The sequence below is a fragment of the Schistocerca piceifrons genome, chromosome 10, assembly GCF_021461385.2.
Source record: "Schistocerca piceifrons isolate TAMUIC-IGC-003096 chromosome 10, iqSchPice1.1, whole genome shotgun sequence".
NCBI lineage: Eukaryota > Metazoa > Arthropoda > Insecta > Orthoptera > Acrididae > Schistocerca > Schistocerca piceifrons.
In genome coordinates, this window is record NC_060147.1 from 61,273,496 (window position 1) to 61,298,726 (window position 25,231).

The 25,231-nt window shown below is 39.8% G+C and overlaps 1 protein-coding gene across 1 annotated transcript in view; it reads left to right on the forward strand.

Annotated features, from left to right (window-relative positions):
* LOC124718692 (aminopeptidase N-like) overlaps window positions 1-23,595 on the forward strand; it is a 214,701-nt gene extending 191,106 nt beyond the window's left edge. Inside the window, exons 15-19 of the mRNA XM_047244315.1 lie at window positions 289-479; window positions 5,473-5,640; window positions 8,794-8,934; window positions 10,567-10,648; window positions 21,546-23,595. Coding sequence (XP_047100271.1) covers window positions 289-479; window positions 5,473-5,640; window positions 8,794-8,934; window positions 10,567-10,648; window positions 21,546-21,788 — 825 coding nt within the window. The 3' untranslated portion in view covers window positions 21,789-23,595. The remainder of the gene's footprint in view (window positions 1-288; window positions 480-5,472; window positions 5,641-8,793; window positions 8,935-10,566; window positions 10,649-21,545) is intronic.
* The last annotated feature ends 1,636 nt before the right edge of the window (window positions 23,596-25,231 follow it).

Sequence of the window (25,231 nt, forward strand, 5' to 3'; positions counted from 1 at the left end):
CTCTCTCTCTCTCTCTCTCTCACACACACACACACACACACACACACACACACACACACACACACACACACACACAACTACTGTTTCACTACTGTGATATGACAAAAAGTTTGTGAACGTACATTGTAACTGTTTTTATTTAAAGGTAGCTAATTGCTCAAAACTCTTGTACTTACAATGCCTTTAAATATGGCTTTCATATTAGAAAAAATGTGCTATGATATTTTGTAAAAAGTGATTGTAAGTTTATGAATGTGCCAGTATTTTCACTAGTTGATTCACTTGCAGAGGTATATGCTGAGCGTTCTGATGCCGTTACTCGAGCGGCTGCAGCTGGACCCGCAGCCCACTGACAGCCTGCCTACGAAACAACTGAGGGCACGTGTCCTCTCCAGGGCACTCCGCCTTGAGGCGCGCAATGTCACAGACTGGGCGGAAAGGCTGTTCGCACGGTGGATGGCAGCACCTACCAATTACACGTGAGTCACTTGCTTCCATCTAACTGTGTCCAACAAACCTTGTAACATTACTGACACATGGTTGGCTCATTACTGTCCATTGAGTGGATGCTAGGTGCATAAACAATTTGTTAAGAATTACAGTAAAAGCCAGCAAAGCTAATTTACAATTGAATCACGTTTATTGTAACTTGTCACACTGATGATGATGGGTTTGCAAGTAATGAGATCCACAACCATCACAAAATGATCAGTCGTGCGCCAAACCTTCAAGCAGTGTGACTTGGATAAATGTGTGCGTATCAATAGTTAATGCAGACTGACTCCTGAATGTGCACTTGCTGTCTCTACAAGAGCTTGACACTGACAGACTGTATGAGCATTATTCAGTTAAGGCTCTAATTAGGCTTTATTTAAGTAACTGTATCTGAAGGAACCTGTATGGAAGATGTGAAATATTTCACTCTAGTCTGTTTAAAAGTACTTGATACTTGACGGCTGTCACTAGCCACTACTGTGTTGCCACATCAGCTACCAGCTACTGCTAGGTTATAGGTAACACATAAACACGACAAGTCACTTCTCAAACTCTGTTAATGAGTAATGTGAAGCAGTCTTGGAAGTGTCTGCCACAAGGTATGTTGGAAATGAGAGATGCACTGTTGTTTGTAGCCTTGAATCTAAATTCATATCCTAAGCCAACCACAACCTCATGATGTATAATGTGCTCAAGAAAGCAGCAGTCGGTGTGGAAGAACTAAAATCACAATTGCTCTGTTCGTGCCTATTACAGTTAATCTCCACAAGTAAAAACACAACAGAAAACGTTTGGCTACAGGAGTTGGAACGTTACCACAACCAATGAGCAGATTAGAAATGACACGGGCAGATTCCAGGCAAAAAAAGAATGATACATAGAAAAATAAGAGCATGTAAAGAAGTCAGTACAATGCTGAAAATGGCATAGCAAAGAAGGTGTAAGTTTGACTGTGATCACCCAGTTGCAGTGATGAATTGCAGCCTTCAAAAAGTCAGTTTCATGCAGTGTTGTGGGAAGCGTATATAATGTAAGCTGATCTATGTGATTATGATAACTACATATGTGATGCTGAATCACATTTTCTGCGGAAGTATCCAGAAGTGTTTAGTTATTGCTGTGTATGAAATATGGATATTTCATTAACATCATGAGGAGTATGTGTTGTATGTGGTGTGGTATGAAATGAAATGTCACGTTGCTAGAGCTGCCTGGTGAGTAGACTGGTCACCTGGTGCGAGTCTTTTTAATTGACACCACTTCGGCGACTTGTGCTTTGATGGGAATGAGATGATGATGATGATGATGATGATGATGATGAAGACAACACAACACCCCATCCCTGAACGGAGAAAATCTCCGGCCCAGATGGTAATTGAACCCGGGGCCTTGAGCATGGCATTCCGTTGCGACGACCTCATAAGTGAACTGACCAACTATTGTGGCAGTTATTGATGTTGGGTGCTCTGGTTGGAGGAAACCAGCTCCAACCCATAAAGTGTCAACTGTCGAGTAATTTTAATAAGATTTTAAATAATATTTTCTTGCAGCAAAGGTATACTTTATGGATTCAAAAAATTTAGGATTCTAAGACAAGGCCCTTGAAATTATAAGAAAACTCAGTTTTAAGATTCAAATGTCCTGGAAGTGTTACAAAAACAGTACTTGGAAATAAAGACCTTTCTTAAATTATAGAAGTTTCAGAGAAGATAATATGTTCTTTAGAGAGAAGGAAATGAGGGTTTTTGAATAAAGTACATCAATCTTAAAACAACCAGTTACTAGAGAGGTTTGATTTTTAAGTTCACATAGTTTTCCTTAATCGAATTTCAAATATTTCCTTAAAGAAAATATCTGTACCTGTAAATTACACTGCAAATGACAAATGGTAGTAAAGAAAAACTGTAAAAATAATTAGAATATCTCATGTATGCGAGGCATCTGTTTTGAGTATGCAAAACAAAAAGATAGAGAATAGTATTTGTTAGGGGTGGTATAATTGCAAGTTGAGTTAGTCCACCTTGCTAAGTTTCGACCATTGTGTTCATGTTAATTACAAACAGTGCTTGGTACGGTAGCTTTAATAAGAGTTCATGACTATGAATGCATACCTTGCCAAGAGTTCATGACTATGAATGCATACCTAACCACATAGAGCATTATAGTTTTGAATTTAGAGTAACTTCTTAAGATTCGCTTATGTCACTTCTGGTTTTTGTGATTATTTCATTCAAGAACATGTCATTCTGAATGAAAGGGCCTCAACAGTAAATGATTAGTTCTTATTAAGTATAATTACCAGTAAAAATCTAATGTAATTTGCCACCATTTGGACTTTGCTCTTTGCGCACCTCGTCATTTCAAGAGACAATATTACTTCTTGTAGTTTATTTGCTAGTATCAATTAGACTAATGTGGCACAGAATGTGCTAACTGATTGAGGAAGAACACTGCTTCTCACAAAGTGATCAATCTCGCATTAACTTATTGTGCTTAGTGATTTACCAGTTTTTGCTCTTTATTCAAATTCTGCAAATGAATAGATAAATACAACTAAACAATGGAGAGAGTATCGAGTTTGTCATAATTTTTCTCCCACAACTTGCTTTCTGCCGATATTCATTTTATCCTCATAACTATGTAGTTAGTCTCTTTGCAGAACATTTGAGTTCACTGCAATTGAAGTATATTCCGTATTCTGTGACTACAGTATAGAAATTGTTTCCTCAGTTTTCTCTTAACTACTATATATTTCAAGACTCAGTCACAAATATTCAAGTGAGTAAAATTTGTTCTAATCTTAAAAGACAATTTATCAAAGTCGTTATTGTATGACTTCTTTTAAGATTTCTTCTGCCTTTTACCACAGACAGCATCCTCAGTAATTCTTTGTCACAGCATGAAAGCAGCAGAGAGAGGATTGGGGGGGGGGGGGGGGGGGGGGGGGGTTAAAAATTGATTGATTGTGTAGTGAATAAATAATTGATAGCGTAGGGTTAAGTAAGGATTATACATCAGAAGTTAGTCAATAACACTTTGTTGCTTAAATCAGCAACCATGCCTGGAAATTATATTTTAATTTTTTGGATAAAATGTCAGAGAAGAATTCTCCATGCAAGACTCATTCATGATGCTGTAATTTTTGTTATCATTCACTTTTCTTCATTTGAAATAAATTGTTCTTTTATAGTTGTGTGTTTCATTGTTCATTTGAATGATTATTTTATCGAAGTGATGTGGAATGAGTCAATTTGCAGGATATGTATACACAATTGATGTCAGCATTAATGAATACACAATTTTTTATTCTTACTCGTGCTACCAGTTTTTAAATAGAAACTCATCTATGGAATAGAAAGAATTGTCCAGGAGAAATTATTTTAGGTTAGATTTAAAATTTGCTTTTCTACTGTCAAATGTTTTAAGTTATTGAGCAAATGATCAAAATTTCTTGTTGCTGCACATTGAAATGGGCCACTGACAGCTTTAATAATAGTTAATAAAGGTCATTTTTCCCTCTATTGTTGTAGGTATGGACCTCAATGGTCTTCTTAAATTGTGATTGATTATTTATCATGAATTTCATTAGCTGTTAACATGCCTAACTCCATGGAGAGGTACCTACATAAATTCATGGATGGACACTTCATTCTTCCTCAATTTTGTGCAATGCATTCTTTCTTTCTGAGTGCTGAGTTACCCAAAAGAAATTTCCATAAGGTGTTTCTGAGTGAAAGTAGGGAAAATATTGCCAGAAGGGTAATTAGTTCATTTCAAAGATTAGCAATTACATGAACAGAATATGCTGATACACTCAAAAATTTGGAACACCTACCATATTTTCTGACTTTGTTCATAAGCTGCATCAGTTGTTGGTATGACTCTTTTTGTTGTACGGAACTGGTTATAATGTTTTTTCTTAAAATTTATGAAGGGTCCATTATTAAGGATCTCCTCTGTTGCTTTCTCTCTAATGGGATTCACCATAACAGCAGTATTGCATGCAGAAAGCACCAATTCTGCTTGTTGAATGATAAATGGAAGTAAGGAATAGGAGTGGACCCAAAATTGAACCCTCTGGACTTCCTTCGTGGTTTGTACCAATCACTAAAATTTTCTACCCTTCCAACTTAATATTCTGCACAACGTTTTGCATTTTGTTTTTTAAGTATGATTCAAACCAGCCATCAATTTCATACAACTTGAGTTTTTTGTGATTTTCCTTGGGAAGACCTTAAAAAGGCCAATTAGTGATATTTTATTATTTATGGCTTGTAGTATTTGATGAATGAGTGTATAAATAACATGCTCAGTTGAGCAGCCCTGCTGGAATCCAAATTATGATATCTAAATAAATTGTTTCTACTTAAGTGTGAACTGCTCGAGTACATTACTTTTTTGAATATTTTGAAAAACAATGTCAATAAGGAAATTGGTTGATAATTGTAACCTTTCCTAGGAAAGAATGTAAAGGGTATATCTTTGGTTTCCTTTGCCAGGTCAGAAGACAAGTTTATAGGAAAAATTTTCCTGTTAAAGGAAAATGATGGGTTTGGGGATAACTGAGTATTAAATGATAAAGCAGGAAAGTTTGCTAATATTGTGAGGTGAGAAGCAGACATCAAGACACAACAATACGTAGTGTGTGCAGATGCAAAGTGAGAGAGATGGAAGGGAAGGGGGGGGGGGGGGATACTGAATGAAAATAGTAGAGTGTAAAATATATATATATAACTTATAAATCACATCGCCATCTCTTTCATTACGGAAGTCCACTATAATCATAAAACTGACTCATTCCACATCATAGTGAGAGGTCGCATTAATCACCTACAAACACGCACTAAAATCAATAATTTTCTTCCACAGCTATTAGATTAAAAGATGAACTATTACTGTTGGACAGTTATTGATGATTAAATGAAGGAAAACCCACATTGTGAGATTGTTCAGCTGTTAGTAGTGATCATTTCACAGGATTCCCGTGGACCTGCGGCCTACCGTGTACTGTGCCGCTGTGATGGAGGGCGGTGACGCCGAGTTCAACTTTGCGATGGCTCAGTTCCGCAAGACAACGGACCCGGCACAGCAGCGCGTCCTACTGTCCGGCCTCATGTGCAGTCGGCAGCCCTCACTGATCGCCATGTGAGTCGAAAACAGTTTGTATGTGGCATCTTAGCTACTCGAGTGGACATAGAGATATCACGTGTAATTTATTAGTTTGATACTAGTTGAGCAACTATACACTATCTGATCAAAGGCATCTGGACACTTATAAGTGGATGTTAATATGGGGTGCGTGCACATTTCACCTTTATCACAGCTTGACCTCTGCTGCAGACACTTTCCTGAATGTCAGTGGAGGAATGGCAGCCATTTCTTTCTCAAGAGCCAAAACCAGAGACAGTAGTGAGGTTGGATGCTGGGGTCTGGAGTGAAACTGACATTTTAACTTGTCTGGAAGGTGTTCCACTGGGTTCAGCTTGGGACTCTGGGCAGGCCAGTACATTTCAGAAACATTATTGTCCAAAAACCATTCCCTCACAGTTGCTGCTTTGAGGGTTTGCATTGTCATGCAGAAACTGTCCCTCTCCTGTCTGCAGTGCGCAATGCTGTAAAATGTGTTTGTATCTTTGTACGTTTTGATCCTTCTTATGTACAATAACGGGAATACAGCCTAACCATGATAAATGTCCACATTCTGTAAGATGACTTACTCTGAACTTCACTGTTAGTACTACACATGATGGCAGTTGACTTCTTCAGGCATTCACCAAACCAAAACCCTTCCATTGGATTGCCACATGGTATACTCCAAATTGTTCATTTCTAGCCATTCACTGTCCAGTGGTGGCACTCTTACACCACCTCAAGTGTAGCTTAGGATTGATTACAGGAATTTATGGCTTATGGGGAGCTGCCCAACCATTATACCCCATTCTTTTTAAGTACCTATGGCAGCGGCCTTGCCGTTGTGGATACACCAGTTCCCGTCAGATCACCGAAGTTAAGCGCTGTCAGGCATGGCCAGCACTTGTATGGCTGACCATCCGGGCTGCCATGCACTGTTGCCATTTTTCAGAGTGCACTCAGCCTCATGATGCCAATTGAGGAGCTACTTGACCGAATAGTAGCAGCTCCAGTCAGAGAAAACCATCATAACGATCAGGAGAGCGGTGTGCTGACCACATGCCACCCGATCCGCATCCTTAGCTGAGGATGACATACTGGTTGGATGGTCCTGATTGACCACCTGTGGCCTGAAGATGGGATGCTTTTTTTAAGTCCCTATGCACAGTCATTGTGCTAGCTGGACTGCTAGTAGCTCTTGGGAACTGATGAGTGATTCTTTCCATGGAATTTTATCTGATTTTTTACATCTACCCTCTACAATTATTGACAGTCTTGTCCATCAATATGTGAGGTCTACATGGTCACAATTTATCCATGATTGTTCTTTCACATTTCCACTTCACAGTTAGATCACTGACAATTGACTTGGGCATCTCTAGAAAGCTTTTTCACATAACATCCAGTGAGTTCTGCTGGCTGACCCACTCTGCTGTTACTGCTTAAGTGCTGACAACACAGTACGTAGGGGTGTCCAGATACCTTTGCTCAGATTGTGTATTACGGAACCTTGGGAAAATAATTCCTTTTACATCCTTTGATATACTCACAAGCATTCTTGCAAATGAAATGTATGCAAAGACTAACAAACTCCTGCTGCAAAGTGTCACCACATGCTTGTTGTCGAAAGGTAACTAAATTGTGTTAAAAATGGGCAGTATCCTCATTATTTCCTGAAGGCTGTAATTTTGCTTTACTCATAATTTTTACATAAAATAAAATCTGTCTACCACAAAATTTTGATGTCCTTCCCAAGTTATCACATTGCTTCATTCATTTTAATTCTTTTTCGCTTCTACTGCCCATTTCCATAGCTGAGTGGCCAGCATGGCTGAATACCGTAAAAGGTGCCAGCATTCGATTCTCTGCGAGGTAGGGAATTTTTTCCATTTGCGATCTCGGTGTTGTGTTGTCATCATACTCAACATGCTAGTCACCAAAGTGCTATAAAGTAAAATGACCTGCACCAGGTGGCAAAATTCCACACAAGAGCACTCCTGGCCCAATATGCAGTCTCCACATGCATTCGCATTCATTCTCTTCTACTTCTGTTACAGGCCAGCTAAGGAACACAATCATGTCACTAAGGTAGCTTTAAGCTGTCTCAAGTACTCATTCCTCTGTCCACTTTTTTTGCCTCTCTTGCTGTCAGTTTTCTTGCCTGTCTTTCTGGAACCTTTTAAATTTCGTTTCTGTATTTTGTTCTGCTTCAGTTTCCCGCTTTTCTTTTCTTGGATGGAGTGCCTGGTCCATTTCAGACAGGAGTAACCATTTTTCTTAAAGCCATTTGGCTCACAGGAGTTTGATGATGGATGAGGGTTGCTACTGTATGGAAGTGGATTGAGCACTCTGTCCAAACTAGCGACATTTTCATTCTTTTTATGTGTGCCTCTTGATGGCTCATTGTCTTACCTATTCAGTAAGTGGTCTCCTTTACGCATACATTATTTATGTTCTGTTAGAACTTTCCTTGCATATTTACATCTGGAATGTCACATGACTAAATGTGTGTCCCACATTAAAGTCTTGTAAAGCAAGTGTGGCAGTGCATTCCAGAGAATGCCAGTATACAAATAAGGAATTTGACTGATGTGTCCCACACACATCCTAATCCCAGAAATCACAGTGGATCATCCACCAACAAGAGGCATTGACTGGTGGCCTGCTGAGCCAAAGCAGTGCTTGCTAGGCACAGTTCAGCATGCAATGCATTTTGTGCCCGAGGGATTCTATGAAGGTGTTTCAAAGCCAGCTGGTACTTCTGTTCTTTCTCCTACTGATTTTTATCTTTTTGTGCATGTGAATACATCTGTTGTGATCTGGTTTTTCAGTGAAAAAAATGGTGGAAATGACTGTAGTATACAATTTTCAGGCACAGGTGGGAAACTTCTTAAACCAGAAATATGTGGTATAATGTTTATCAGTTCTAATCAAAAAATTGTTGTAGTAACTCAATGATTCTTTTAAACAGTTATGATAATTATTTCTGTCTCTTTGTGGCCCTAAGGAAATTTGCTTTGTGGATAATTCTGTGTCCACAAGCCACATAAGTGTTTCTGCATTGGCATCTGGTTAATGGATGCTTGTCATCCATCAGAAATATTAATAATAATCTTTTGTTATTTCAATGTTGAATAGAAAATGTAATTTGTTTCCTTTTGCATGCAGGTTGCTAAGCGCTCCTCTAGAAGGCAAGATCATGAGGGTTCAGGATGCGTTAACAATCTGGAGGGCTGTTCCGAGAAACCCTGTGGCTCGTGCTATAGCTTTTGATTATGTAAGGGAACACTGGACTAACCTTACAAAAAGGTAGGCTGAAAAATTTCATTTAGTATTAATCATTTGAAAAATTTTCTCTGTTTATTGTTCAGACATTTGCACAATGAAAATAAGGCATGAACATTGTATGTGGGGAAAAACAACTGTAATTAAAAGAGCTTCCTTTGGTTTTCCTTTTATCTTTTAAAATATAATAGATATTTTCTGATTCATATGTGCATTTTTTCTTTGACAGACAGCTCACCTGTCATTCAACAGGATCTTTGCCTCTGTACTTCCGCCTCGACTGACATCTCTGCCCAAACTCTTTGCCTTTACATATGCCTGCTTGTGTCTGTATATGTGCGGATGGATATGTGTGTATGTGCGAGTGTATACCTGTCCTTTTTTCCCCCCTAAGGTAAGTCTTTCTGCTCCCGGGATTGGAATGACTCCTTACCCTCTCCCTTAAAACCCATATCCTTTCGTCTTTCCCTCTCCTTCCCTCTTTCCTGATGAAGCAACCATGGGTTGCAAAAGCTTGAATTTTGTGTGTTTGTTTGTTCTCTATCAACATACCAATGCTTTCGTTTGGTAAGTTACAAAATTTTTTAGACTTTATCCAGGACTTTCGTTAATCTATTAAGAGCACTATCCACACTAACACTTATGGGGAAAATAATTCTTGTTGATGTCAAGCTCTTTTAATAGCTGATGTTTTAAATGCTTTTCTTCACTAACTAAGCTAGGATTGTGTCTCAGTTTAAACTGTGTTCCTTTTTTAAAATAAATGCACAATTCTTTGCCCTTTGAAGCAATCCTACAATAAGTGTCTGATCCTTCAGGCAGTGATAATTTTAGATGCTGGATTTCTGGTGTCTCTGCACCAGTGCTCTTTGTGATAAACTACAGTGCATTTCCAAGGTTGGAGCTCAGTTTCAAATTGCAATATTTTGTTTTTTACATATTTCACGTTTTTGTGCAATATTGTGAAATCTGTGAAATGTCTGGTATTAATTGTCCCAATGGTTTGTTACATCCAGTAGGTGTGCTTTTTTGTGTGTTGTAATCTGTCCTGTGAGTGTCTGCTGCCAAAGTTTTCAAAATGTCCAAGGCTTTCTTCCGGTTGAGGAGCATTTTGTCTGGCTTTATCCTAAAACAAAGGCCAACTTCTCCTATCTATAACAGCAGTTAGTTGATCATGCATGGTCTGATGCTGACTTTCTGTAAGTATCAGTACCAATCTTCGCTTTCATTCCTGTTTTAAGTGTAAGCCACACCTAGTGAAACTCCGCCTATTGACAGTTCTAAGTGGTAACGGATCAGCACATGCAAGATCAGTCATTGATGGTGCCATTTTAAAGCTCTCATTGATCTGTCTCACAGCTTCATTGTGGCGAGAACAGCTCGACAAAGTGTACATTGGTAGACATTTCTCAGATATGAGATTCTTCAGCTGCACATAATGTGGATTTGAGCAGCTATAAGAATGTCACTTAATTATTGCCCCAAGGGTTACCATCCAGTAGTTTTTCTACTAAGGTGCTTCATAAATATACTATATTTTCTCAAACTGTATGGAGTCCCCTACAATATGTTCCTCTCCCAGAATTTATGTACAGAATTTGTTGTCAGCAACTGGGGACAAGACCACTGTATTGTACTTTTTGCACTGTGTTACAGATTTTCTGACACAGACTTCCCCATTAAGGACATGCTGGAAGGTGCTACTGCTGGACTGAGCACTCAGGTGCAGCTGGACGATGTAAGTAGAAGGCGGGACTTCAAATATTAATTTTTTGCCTTTACAGTAGTTTTACAACTACTAATTGTCAGTGTCAGGACATTAAAACTTTTCTAATGGTCTGCAGTTTCTCATTTGTGCATACAACAAAATATCTATCACAATTTATTGGTATTAGCATCTGTTGCACTTTTGTTTTCATTTTATGTAAGTTTACACACATGGACAATGTGTGCTACGTAACAGCACATTATTACTTGGCAAGTAACCTTGCTGTAACAGGAACTGACTTGTTATGTGGCGAAGTACATTCACACTCCTTTTCAAACTAGTGCACATAGTTACCTCACAGAGTGAGTGTGAAAAGTGACCTTCACATAAAGCCCTGACGACTTGCTGTTAATGACATTAATTAGAATTAGAAGGTGTGATAGTACTGACAGAGAAAGTAACAGAAGAAGCAAACAAATGTTGACAAGCAAAAGTTAATGGAACAGTGTGCAAACCCCAGATCACGTAAGAAACAGATTGCCCGATCGCTTGGTCTAGCAGGCAACCCTTGTCAGGGAACGGCCACCAGGCGGCAACAGCGTCACACCCTTACTTCTGGAATCAACCACTAGATGGCACTCCGTTCTGTGGAATATGTGGCAACATTGGCCGAATGCGTGCAGCTTTCCACTATTTGGCGTCTGTGAAGTACAGCTGTTTCGGACATACCGGTGGTAGTTGATCAAGTCGATATACTTGTAGGTCCTCGGTATGACAACTGTGGAAGGAGTAGACGAACAAATCCTGAACTAAAAATGTTCAGATTTCCCGTCAAAGATAAATAAAGGTGACGCGAGTGGATTTTAAATTCAGGTAAATCAATAAATTAGTTACGAGTAAGAATTAATAAAGAGCCATAAGCATTCGATCCTATTTAAATGTTGTCAATGTTATATTCGATATGACGTGGCAGCCCTTCCTGTACAAGAATCATATCATATAATTTTTAAATGAAATCTTTGCTGCGATTTGTTTTAAAACTGTTTATTCACTTCACTATCGTAATTTTGTGTGTAGAGGCATTTTTGTGTGCAATGTAAAAACTGAAACCAATATAACACATGGATAACAAAATGCAAAGCATAGTGTGGTAACATTTGGTAAACAATTTAAGAAGCATTACCTTACAAGACCTTTCCCTTGGTACTTGAAAATGGCTCTAGAGCTGAAATCGCAACAGTGAAATAAATGAACAGTTGCTAGATCATCGGTCCCTCTAAATCCTAGTGTATACTAGAGCGAACGAAGTGAACGAGTGTAAAACCTCGTTTACACTGCTGCAAACGAGTATTCATAGATAATTCGCCAATGTTCACTGCCATTCGTTTATACTTGTAAACAAGCGTTTATACTGGAATGAAGGGAGGAGAATAGAAGAGAACGAGCATAACATGCAAACTATAGACGCTGCCTATTTTAATTTTTTTTTATCTGTGCGCTAATAATCCTCACACTGATTTAACTCGAAAGCAACACTACTTACAGTAACAGGTCTGCGCGAGTGCGGGAATCCCCAGTAATAACTGTGTTGCAGGTAAAGGCGTACGTCTGTTGCGAATATTTGCGGGTTATCTTTAAACTGTACAAAGTAAATTTTTAACATAATTATGGTTTGCCGTCTGTTGCTCTTCAAAGTTGACACCGCTAAAATATGCTCGAAAAACACGCTTTCACTTGTATATTACTGCGTTTGCAGCTCCCTTTCAACAACAATCCAAAATTCATCGTTTTGTGCCACTCTTATATCATTTACGATAAGTTACATGCAAAGTAAAAGAATTTAAATTTGAAATGACTGTCACTGAAATATGTCCAGCCTTAATTCGCATCTTAACCGAGTGCGGATTTTGAAAACTTTCTAGTGTTAACCTGCACGTGGAGATCTTTTTTACCACCATAATCCGTATCAGAAGAGCTGTATAGCAAAGAGGAAACAGACGGCATGGATGGCGAGTGTAAAACCCTTGCGACTGCAATACAGTCTGCATTTAAACAGTAACTCGCGAGAAATGTTTGTGTGTTACTTTTCATTTATTTCATTTCGCATATGATTGCGAGAAATAAACTTGGTTTGTAGAATTACAGGAGCTAATCTACATTCTTAGACTGAAAACTAGGGAAAAAGCACAGCCGATCATGAACTACAGTCAGCAGTGTGACGAATGCACTCCGCGCCCAGCGCTCTAGCCGAACGCAAATCAGCGTCATTCACGTCACCGAAGATACAGCGTTGCCAATTCTGCGACATGGACAGGTCAGTTAGCGTTGTAGCGTCACTTGTGACATCTGTTGACCGACGGGAAAACTATTTTTACGGTTGCCTGTTCCTCCATAAGGACGGTCAATCTGTTTCTTACGTGATCTGGGGTGCAAACTACGGAACTGCACCAAGTAAAGCAGAATTCAGATATCTACCCTAAAACAGAACAAGTAAAATGCATACAAATATTTTGTTAATGTCTCTACAAAAGCTTCACAATGTGTGTCACATGAAACTAGACTTTCAGGCTAGCAAAGAAACTCTGCGAAAAAACTGGTCCATCTGGGTGGTTTCATTTTAAAAGGTGCCTGAATAAATGAGTCATTATTTATTTTTCATACACCTTGCCCTATGAGTAAATTATGAAAAACAAAAGTGACTGACATTATTTTCCAATAACAGTGCAAAGCAACATTTCTTTGTTGTGAATGCAGGAGTTTCATTTCATGGTCATTTCTCATCTTTAAAATATTGTGTAGAAATGAACAATGAAAAAAATTAAAAAATATGTAGAAACTAGGAAAGCTGAACTTTTGGCATTAATTAAAGAGCACCAACCTTCTCCTCTCTATTCCACTTACAAAATCTTGTAACAAAATGGTCCCCTACGTACTGCCACGGTACTAATTAGACCTAAATCATGTAAAACTTCCTGGAATCTTGCAGAGAATAAGATCCATAGTTCTAATACATCAAGCATCTCACCGTATAACAAACAAGCTGATAGCTGGCAGCTTTGTTGCTAATACATAAACATTGTGTGTCACTTCACTCAGTTTCGTATCCACTGCGTCAATTTCACTCTTTTCCGTGTGAGAGTAACTCTTCAGTCAGCCTAATCAGGCTGAGTGGACCTCCTTCCAAACCTATCCACCAGAAAAAAATTTGAAATGGTCATTGGGAACAGAACCTGAAACCTCAGTGTTACTAGCCAAAAACGGTGAATTTTAGTGTTTTGTCATTAGAAGGCTCAAGAGGTCATGTATTGGACCAAAAATGTATGTGACTACTACTGGAAGAGACAGGCTGTGACAAATGAGGAAACTGAAAATATAATAAAATTGGTCAGACAGATTGAAATAGAGAGTTGGCATTATCATCCGCAACCGAGACATCAGACGAGGAATCGACAGTCACCACTGTGGAAAATAGCAAAGTCGCCAGGGACAGTACTTTCAAGGATACTGCTAAATGGAGCATTGTGAAATAAGAGAAGAAATATTTTACTTTCTGTTTCATTGTTCTAAATGGGAACTTCATTCCCTAGCTTTTTAAAGATGTGTAGCATGTCACAGCCCTCCACCTGTAAAAGTACTGGAGTGTACACTATTGATAATTCCTCTGTCCCTGCCTCTCGGGCATAAACACGACGGTGGTGCTATGAAGATCAGGTTACCAGTTTGGTTTGCTCAGTGATAGGTAGACATATACAGGGCTATTACAAATGATTGAAGCGATTTCATAAATTCACTGTAGCTCCATTCATTGACATATGGTCACGACACACTACAAATACCTAGAAAAACTCATAAAGTTTTGTTCGGCTGAAGCCGCACTTCAGGTTTCTGCCGCCAGAGCGCTCGAGAGCGCAGTGAGACAAAATGGCGACAGGAGCCGAGAAAGCGTATGTCGTGCTTGAAATGCACTCACATCAGTCAGTCATAACAGTGCACCGACACTTCAGGACGAAGTTCAACAAAGATCCACCAACTGCTAACTCCATTCGGCGATGGTATGCGCAGTTTAAAGCTTCTGGATGCCTCTGTAAGGGGGAAATCAACGGGTCGGCCTGCAGTGAGCGAAGAAACGGTTGAACACGTGCGGGCAAGTTGCATGCGTAGCTCCGCGGAAGTCGACGAATAAAGCAAGCAGGGAGCTAAACGTACCACAGCCGACGGTTTGGAAAATCTTACGGAAAAGGCTAAAGCAGAAGCCTTACCATTTACGATTGCTACAAGCCCTGACACCCGATGACAAAGTCAAACGCTTTGAATTTTCGGCGCGGTTGCAACAGCTCATGGAAGAGGATGCATACAGTGCGAAACTTGTTTTCAGTGATGAAGCAACATTTTTGCTTAATGGTGAAGTGAACAGACACAATGTGCGAATCTGGGCGGTAGAGAATCCAAATGCATTCGTGCAGCAAATTCGCAATTCATCAAAAGTTAACGTGTTTTGTGCAATCTCACGGTTTAAAGTTTACGGCCCCTTTTTCTTCGCGAAAAAAACGTTACAGAACACGTGTATCTGGACATGCTGGAAAATTGGCTCATGCCACAACTGGAGACCGACAGCGCCGACTTCATCTTTCAACAGGATGGTGCTCCACCGCACTTCCATCATGATGTTCAGCATTTCTTAAACAGGAGATTGGAAAACCGATCGATCGGTCGTGGTGGAGATCATGATCAGCAATTCATGTCATGGCCCCCACACTCTCCCGACTTAACCCCATGCGCTTTCTTTCTGTGGGGTTATGTGAAAGATTCAGTGTTTAAACCTCCTCTACCAAAAAACGTGCCAGAACTGCGAGCTCGCATCAACGATGCTTTCGAACTCATTGATGGGGACATGCTGTGCCGAGTGTGGGAGGAACTTGATTATCTTCTGGTAAACCTTGCGGGATGTAAGGTCGTGGTCCATGAAACTCTTCAGCTCCTAACGTTTCGTCCAGTGCTTCGCTGGACATCTTCAGAGGGGTGTTTCTCCTCCGGTGAGTCTTGCCGACTGACGGGTCGGACGTCTGAGAGCGGCTTATGTATCGTAGGAAGTGGGCGTGACCAGAGTTACACGTGATATGCAGAGATAACCTTTGTCAGAGATAAAACTTAACTATCGATCGTAACCTTGTCACGGATAAAACTGTCTAGCAATTCTGTAGTGCTACTGTCCAAATATCACTAAGTTTCATGGTCTCTTCTTTCCGATTAAAATTATCCCTATGTTTATATATTTCAATTGCTTCTCTACAAAGCCGTGAGTAATAGTTCGTCGTCGTAGATAAAATTTTTGTTTCGGAAAACTTCACTTGATGATTTCCTGGCTGAAAAGCATGTTCTGCTGCAGCCGATTTATCTGTTTTTCCTAATCGGCAAAGACTTCTGTGTTCTTTTAACCGTGTATTTACGCTTCTTTTTGTTGTTCCAACATAAACTTTACCACATGTACACGGAATTTTATATACGCCACTGGCTGATAGAGGAGCGCGTTTATCTTTTACAGACCGAAGAACATGACAAATTTTCTTTGTCGGTCTAAAAACAGGTCTAATATCATGTTTACTTAAAATCTTTCCAATCTGATCCGTTACTTTCTTTATAAAAGGGAGAGAGACTGTATTCTTCCATCGTTTTTCGGACTTGTTCTTAAGCTTTTTGTTGTTTGGGTGCAGAATTCTGCTTACTTCTTTCTTTGAGTAGCCATTTTTCTCAAAAGCGTGCTTCAGATGTTTTAATTCGTCGTCTAGATACTCCGGCGTGCAAATCCGTCTGGCTCTGTCAACGAGACTTGTAATCACACCTCTTTTTTGTTTTGGATGGTGGTTAGAGTTTTTATGTAAGTATCTGTCTGTGTGCGTTATTTTTCTTAAAATCTGTTGTTTCAAGCTTCCATCCGTCTGTCTCATAACTAAAACATCCAAAAACGGTATTTTGTTATCATTTTCTCTCTCCATGGTAAACTAGATTCTTGGATTTATATTATTAAGGTAATCAAAAAATTCGCCTAAGGCTTCTCTACCATGTGGCCAGACCACAAATGTATCGTCTACATACCGATACCAGTGAGATGGTTTCTTATCTGCTTTTTCCAAGGCTGACTGTTCGAATTTCTCCATGTAGAAATTAGCTACTGCAGGACCCAATGGTCTGGCCGCATGGTAGAGAAGCCTTAGGCGAATTTTTTGATTACCTTAATAATATAAATCCAAGAATCCAGTTTACCATGGAGAGAGAAAATGATAACAAAATACCGTTTTTGGATGTTTTAGTTATGAGACAGACGGATGGAAGCTTGAAACAACAGATTTTTAGAAAAATAACGCACACAGACAGACACTTACATAAAAACTCTAACCACCATCCAAAACAAAAAAGAGGTGTGATTACAAGTCTCGTTGACAGAGCCAGACGGATTTGCACGCCGGAGTATCTAGACGACGAATTAAAACATCTGAAGCACGCTTTTGAGAAAAATGGCTACTCAAAGAAAGAAGTAAGCAGAATTCTGCACCCAAACAACAAAAAGCTTAAGAACAAGTCCGAAAAACGATGGAAGAATACAGTCTCCCTCCCTTTTATAAAGAAAGTAATGGATCAGATTGAAAAGATTTTAAGTAAACATGATATTAGACCTGTTTTTAGACCGACGAAGAAAATTTGTCATGTTCTTCGGTCTGTAAAAGATAAACGCGCTCCTCTATCAGCCAGTGGCATATATAAAATTCCGTGTACATGTGGTAAAGTTTATGTTGGAACAACAAAAAGAAGCGTAAATACACGGTTAAAAGAACACAGAAGTCTTTGCCGATTAGGAAAAACAGATAAATCGGCTGTAGCAGAACACGCTTTTCAGCCAGGAAATCATCAAGTGAAGTTTTCCGAAACAAAAATTTTATCTACGACGACGAACTATTACCGACGGCTTTGTAGAGAAGCAATTGAAATATATAAACATAGGGATAATTTTAATCGGAAAGAAGAGACCATGAAACTTAGTGATATTTGGACAGTAGCACTACAGAATTGCTAGACAGTTTTATCCGTGACAAGGTTACGATCGATAGTTAAGTTTTATCTCTGACAAAGGTTATCTCTGCATATCACGTGTAACTCTGGTCACGCCCACTTCCTACGATACATAAGCCGCTCTCAGACGTCCGACCCGTCAGTCGGCAAGACTCACCGGAGGAGAAACACCCCTCTGAAGATGTCCAGCGAAGCACTGGACGAAACGTTAGGAGCTGAAGAGTTTCATGGACCACGACCTTACATCCCGCAAGGTTTACCAGAAGATATTTCATCCGGTCGTGAAAGCCTTCATACTAGGAACTTGATTATCGGCTTGATGTCTGCCGAATCACTAAAGGGGCACATATTGAACATTTGTGAATGCCTAAAAATACTTTTTGAGTTTTTGTATGTGTGTGCAAAGCATTGTGAAAATATCTCAAATAATAAAGTTATTGTAGAGCTGTGAAATCGCTTCAATCATTTGTAATAACCCTGTAGAAATGCATTCAGGTGGATAAATGACTCTTAGTTCCTTCCTCAGGCAGGAAAGATGGCTATGTCTGGAGAGGATGAATAGGTTATTCAGACGCAAACTTGAGACTGATCAGTGTTTGATCTTTCTGATGTTGGGCACCTCTGTGAAACTGCGGTCTGAATGACCAATCCTTCTTCTCGAATCTATCCCTCTTTCTTCTCTAAGGAAAAGACTTAAAATTCTGAAAGGCAGGAATAGTTTCCTTTAGAATTCATTCACCAGCAGGACTGAAAATTTGATATCGAAGGTAGGTATACAAACAGTTTGATTTCCACATGAAACATAATGGTGATATCTGGGCATGTTTTTTGGGTGAATCTTATCACAGTGAATTTCTACTTATAGTGGTGCCACATTTTCGATTAGTTTTGCCTCCACCCTCTTATATTCTTATGTTGGCACTTTTTGTTAGACATTGTTACACTCTGTGGATATGTTACAACAAATGTGAGTTGGTGCCAGATTGGGACTCGAACCTGTATTTCATCTCAGACAAGAAGAGAATAGCAGCTTTCGAAATGTGGAGCTACGGAAGAATGTTGAAGATGTGTAGATCAAATAACTGAAGATGTACTGAACTGAATTGGGAAAAAAGAAAATTTATGGTTGGTTGGTTGGTTTGGGGGATTAAAGGGACCAGACTGCTATGGTCATTGGTCCTGAAAAAATGTATGGCACAACTTGACTAAAAGAAGGAATCGGTTGAGAGGACACATTTGGAGGCATCAGCGAATCCTCAGTTAGATAATCGATGAAGAGTGAGGGGCAAAAATTGTAGACAGAGACATATGTATCAATAGAGTAAGCATTTTCAAATGGATGTCAATTGCAGTCGTTATTCAGAGATGAATATACTTGGCACGGGATAGAGAGCCCTATCAAGCAGCCCACAGCTTGTGGTTTAGTGCCTAGCATTGCTGCCTCTGGATCACAGGGTCCAGGGTTCGATTCCCTGCAAGGTTGGGGATTTTCTCCGCCCGGGGACTGGATGTTTGTGTTGTCCTCATCATGTCATCATCATTCATGAAAAGTGGCAAGATTGGACTGAGTGAAGATTGGGAATTTGTACGGGCACTGATAACTGTGCAGTTGTGCACCCCACAAACCAAACATCATCGTCACCACCACCTGTCAAGCAAGATTTTGGACCGAAGACAACAGTAATGCAGTGTAGAACTGATATTTCACTTTAGTCTCCTCCTATGTCTAAAAATATATTCTTTGTGTTTTTATTATCTGAGTTAGTGACTTGTTTCTTCTTCTCAACCTTGCAAAACCAATCCTTCCTCGCTCCCTGAAGGGGTAATAGTTTCGAAAGCCTGAAATAGTTTTTTTGTAGTTTAAAGTGTGCCTATCAGCAGTACTAGCACTGGCCAGTCATTCTGTGTGTGTAATCGCAATTTTTGTATTCACTTTCTGAATTAAAAGGAGACCACTCACCAAAAAGCAGAAGCACTGAGGCATTGATAGGCAACACTAAAGAAAGAAAGAAAACAAGCTAGCATTCAGAGTAATCCTTTTGGAGGTAGAGTAAACACACACACACACACACACACACACACACACACACACACACACACACACACACACACTCTACATGGTGCTAGCGAACAGTGCCAATGCTGCATTTCGGCAGGTGGACTGGGTTGTGTTGGGTTGGGTGAGCAGAGGGAGAAGCAGAGAGAGGGAACAAGCAGTTTGGAGGGAGGCAGCTGGTTTTGCTGTTTAGGAAGGAGGGAGGAAAGGGTGACAGTACAGGGTGGGACAAATAAAAGTGACCTAGAGAACAGAGTTCCATGGTACAAGGAAATACAGCAGAGGAAAGGAAATACGGCACTAACGACTATAGCAGATTTTGAAACTTACCATTCATCTCCTTGCACTTTTGGGCCCTGGTCAGCAAGTTGCTGAAAGTGGATCAAAGCTGGACTGCTGGAATTGCTGCAAATTCATCCAAAACGTCCTTCTGCACTTCTTGAAGACTATGAGGGTTGTTGTGACACACCTTAGACTTGAGGGCTCCCCACATAAAGTAATCACACACTGACAAATCAAGTGAACTGGGTTGCCAGCTAGGGTTCTGATCATACTGACCCTGCTAATGACTGTCAGTTGTGAAGGCTGTGTAAATGTGCTCCAAGGTTTGGGTGACTGTGTGGACAGTCTCCCCATCCTGTTGGAAGCAACTGCAGGTCTTTTCCTCCCATTATTAATGCTGCCACAAATGGTTTCAAAATGTTGGCAATGCAATGCACAGAAGTCAGCATCTGATGAAAGAAGATGGGACCAATAATGTGGCATGCCAACACTGCACACCAAATCCCAATCTTCTGATCGTGCAATTGTGTGCCGCGGAAGTTACGCAAATTCTCCACTGGCCAGAACCTGTGATTCTGAGAGTTGATGTAAACAGGTCAGGTGAAACCAGACTGCATCAGACAGAAAGAACAGCTCCGTGTCCAAGGCATTCATTTTTATCTCAGTGAACAGCTACTCACAATACCTAAGCACTGAGGAGCATCTACTGGTTTCAGTACGTGAACAATACACTCAGCGCAAGATCCATTTGGTTCTGAACTGGTTGTCTGACACTTTTGATGTGTTTTGGTTTAAGAATTTTGGTCTCCCAATAGCTCCAATTTAAATGTGCTGGATTAATATGTATGTAGCATAGTTAAAAGGGTCCCTGGTAAATCTTAAGATTCCACTGTGATGTTGCTATGGACCACCATTGAGGTGGCATTCGCTGTCATAAGCTCGGATACATTGCATCTTGCAGGTGCACCTCAGAGTGATATTTGAGGCCGTGATTTGAACTAAAGATGGACACATCGAATGATTGTGCTCTATATATCAGTGGTAGGCAATGAAAACCTCATAACTCCACTTTGTTTAATTTTACAGGAGAAGAAGAAATGGTTTCTTAAAAAAACATACATAAAATGATACAGCCAATGTAGCTACGTGTATAACTACCTAGTAGAAACCTAGTATTGACAAATAGAGATATCCAAGCACTTTCATATCTCTCTTTGATAACTGAGTTACTGGTTACTGGAATCATGAACTTTTCACAGACAGAGAGTTAAGAGGTTTTCATTGTCTCCCATTGATATCACCATCATCTCGATGTAAAAGGATTTTTTATAATATTCAGTATTTCGCTTTTGAAATTTTGGTTAAAGGAACTTCTACATTTGTCCGGATTTTGGCAGAGTACCCTTATTTGTGTGGATGATGCACCTCTGACACAAATGACTTTACAGTTACTTTTAGAACTAATTTTTGCTGATGAGAGACTAATGGTTTTAAAATATTTAATTTTCTTCCTTGTATTTACAGCTGAAAGCTTTCTGCGAATCACACAGGGGGCAGTTTGCCTACACATCTTCCGCCATAGAGCGTGCCATCGAGTCTCTGCAGGAAGTAGTGTCTTGGACACAACGTTTTCATAAAGATATCGCAAACTGGCTAGACTCACCGGCTGCAGCCGTTCCGCATCACATGTATCGCGCCATGACGCCTGCTGCACGACCTTCTATCCCGGTTGTCTCCTCTACGAGGGCATCACCGGTTGCTGTGTAGAAATATAGCACTATTGCAGCAGTGAAGTGTTCCTTTGATTGTGACTGTGTGGAGACACACTTGCTATTCATCAAAACAGAAATGAAGACTGCCACAGCAACTTCCAGTGACTTCCTGTAAACTTGATTTTATTACCAATACTAACATCCATAATGTATTGAATTTTCTTTGGCAGGAACCAGCACTATTGGTACATAAAATGACCTACGAGTTCCGTTTCAATTGCTACACCGTTTGCACCATGGTTTTTTACTTCATCTGGCAGAATTTGGACAAATACGTTCACCATAAAGTAGCAGGAACTGATAAAAACATTTTCTAGTGTGAGTTTCTTTTCCTTCTTTCTATTAAAACACTAAGAACCCATCATTATCAAATGTGTGAAAGTGAAAAATGATAGTCAGTTGAAGAAATATTACATAACTTAACGTCATTTTGTTATCCTAGGTGCTTTAAACATTTGTACAAAGAGGTCTTACATACTACACTGAGCTGAGAAGTAATGTGTATAAGAGTACTGATAATAAAACATCGGCAGTAAAACAGAACTTTCAGTAAGACTTGAAATTCTACTGTTATCATCCTAGTTCATGATTTCAGAATGGCATTCTTGATGGTGGATAACACATTTAATGGTAATTTGCTTCTTTTTTATGATACATCATTTTTGTGTCCTTGTGCAGTGACCAACAGAGCTTTTTTATATAATTTTCAAATGTAGTTATCAATGACAAATCCCTATTCTTGCAAAGAAAATATTTTGGAAAACAAAATTAATTCGTTTTCTCTGGAGTATATCAGTGTTTGTCTGTTACTGAATGAATTCACAATCCGCAATTGTTCCATTAAAATGCATTACAAATGTTTGTAGTACTGCCTCCTTCATAAAGGTGTTAAAAATCAATGTAGGCTAGGAATGTGAACATAAAGTTAGTGATGGAAATGTTTCAACATCAAACAAAACTGTCATAATCGTTTATATAGTCAAGCTGCGCCATTTGAGCAAAAAGCATTCAGGACGTCGGCAGGATGTAGTACAATGTATGATGGCTGGAAGCATTTCATGAATAAATCATTCCAAAGATGTCTTAAAGACAACGTTTGTGCAACCTTCTTGTAAATAGTACTGTATAAAAGATGCTGTAAGATAAAACTTTCTTTTGAGTATTTTACCTCTCTGTACTAAACCTTTATTGTAACCTTTTCACTGAAATGAAATTTCATTTAGATTTTTGTAGTTTTTGCGTGATTCCTAAAGAACAGTCATTTTAATAAAATAATGTATTTATTTACTGTGCCTCTGTAATGGATTTATGTGATTAACTTAACAAAGACTGAAAGGAACTACTAGATATTGTGCCTTCTGTTAAAATATATAGACAGTATATATGAATATTTGTGACTGAAAATGTGAAATTGTACCTTAATGTTACTGAAATACACAATTGAAGAAAAATAAGGATAGGCATGCTCAAATACATACACGGAACAGCAAAGAAAATTTAACTAACTTTTGAGCTCAAGTCCTTAAATCCCCTACCTCCTCCCCCCCCCCCCCCCCTCTCTCTCTCTCTCTCACACACACACACCAATAATCTTAGGTGATTGCTTGCTTATCTTTATTTTTGTTCATTATTTCCATTACTGTAAAATACACAGTTTGTTTCATTGTATCATCTGATAGGTGTGTGTGTCCTTGAACTACAATTACATTATTAATTACCACATACCAGGAAAATATGCCATAATCACCAGTAAATAAATACTATATTGCAGGGATATAACTGTTTGTAATAGGAAAGTAAATAAGTCAAAATTGTATTTTGTTAATTATATGAATTTGTATTTTTAATGTTTGTTTTGAATAAAGAAGTTCTATACATTTTTGCAATTCAAGTATTACTCAAAAATCCTTATCACCAGTCCAGTTACTATTTGTTTGCAGGGCCATGTTTCAAACTTTAACGATTGCAAGACAGTATTTACAAGATACCATAACCTACAAAAAACATGAGAGATGCTTTACAGAGCTATGTTCAAAAGATGAAAGTTGTAACCATACAAAAGAAGGGAATGTAGATCAACTACGAAGAAGGCAGCTTTTCATGTGATGACATCACAAAGCAATTCTTCCGATGGGAGCACTACGACTGTATGCTATTGAAAAATTAAAGGCAGTCTGAATACTGGTTAATCCTCTTAATGTCACACTTCATATTGTGTCAAGTAACTTATATGGTGATTAATTTCCTAGGCACGTTTTGTCAGAATGAGTAAACAAAAAATTATGTGATTACAGGTTATAATTCTAGATGCCCAGAGCCTCAGACATTCCATCAAAAGCATTTTTCAATGCTTACATGTTCTGAGATCCACTGTTGTGAAAGTACTAAATCAACTCAGTCTCGTAGAGCTATTAAAGTAACAAGTACACACCACTAAAGGATACTACACTCCTGGAAATTGAAATAAGAACACCGTGAATTCATTGTCCCAGGAAGGGGAAACTTTATTGACACATTCCTGGGGTCAGATACATCACATGATCACACTGACAGAACCACAGGCACATAGACACAGGCAACAGAGCATGCACAATGTCGGCACTAGTACAGTGTATATCCACCTTTCGCAGCAATGCAGGCTGCTATTCTCCCATGGAGACGATCGTAGAGATGCTGGATGTAGTCCTGTGGAACGGCTTGCCACGCCATTTCCACCTGGCGCCTCAGTTGGACCAGCGTTCGTGCTAGACGTGCAGACCGCGTGAGACGACGCTTCATCCAGTCCTAAACATGCTCAATGGGGGACAGATCCGGAGATCTTGCTGGCCAGGGTAGTTGACTTACACCTTCTAGAGCACGTTGGGTGGCACGGGATACATGCGGACGTGCATTGTCCTGTTGGAACAGCAAGTTCCCTTGCCGGTCTAGGAATGGTAGAACGATGGGTTCGATGACGGTTTGGATGTACCGTGCACTATTCAGTGTCCCCTCGACGATCACCAGTGGTGTACGGCCAGTGTAGGAGATCGCTCCCCACACCATGATGCCGGGTGTTGGCCCTGTGTGCCTCGGTCGTATGCAGTCCTGATTGTGGCGCTCACCTGCACGGCGCCAAACACGCATACGACCATCATTGGCACCAAGGCAGAAGCGACTCTCATCGCTGAAGACGACACGTCTCCATTCGTCCCTCCATTCACGCCTGTCGCGACACCACTGGAGGCGGGCTGCACGATGTTGGGGCGTGAGCGGAAGACGGCCTAACGGTGTGCGGGACCGTAGCCCAGCTTCATGGAGACGGTTGCGAATGGTCCTCGCCGATACCCCAGGAGCAACAGTGTCCCTAATTTGCTGGGAAGTGGCGGTGCGGTCCCCTACGGCACTGCGTAGGATCCTACGGTCTTGGCGTGCATCCGTGCGTCGCTGCGGTCCGGTCCC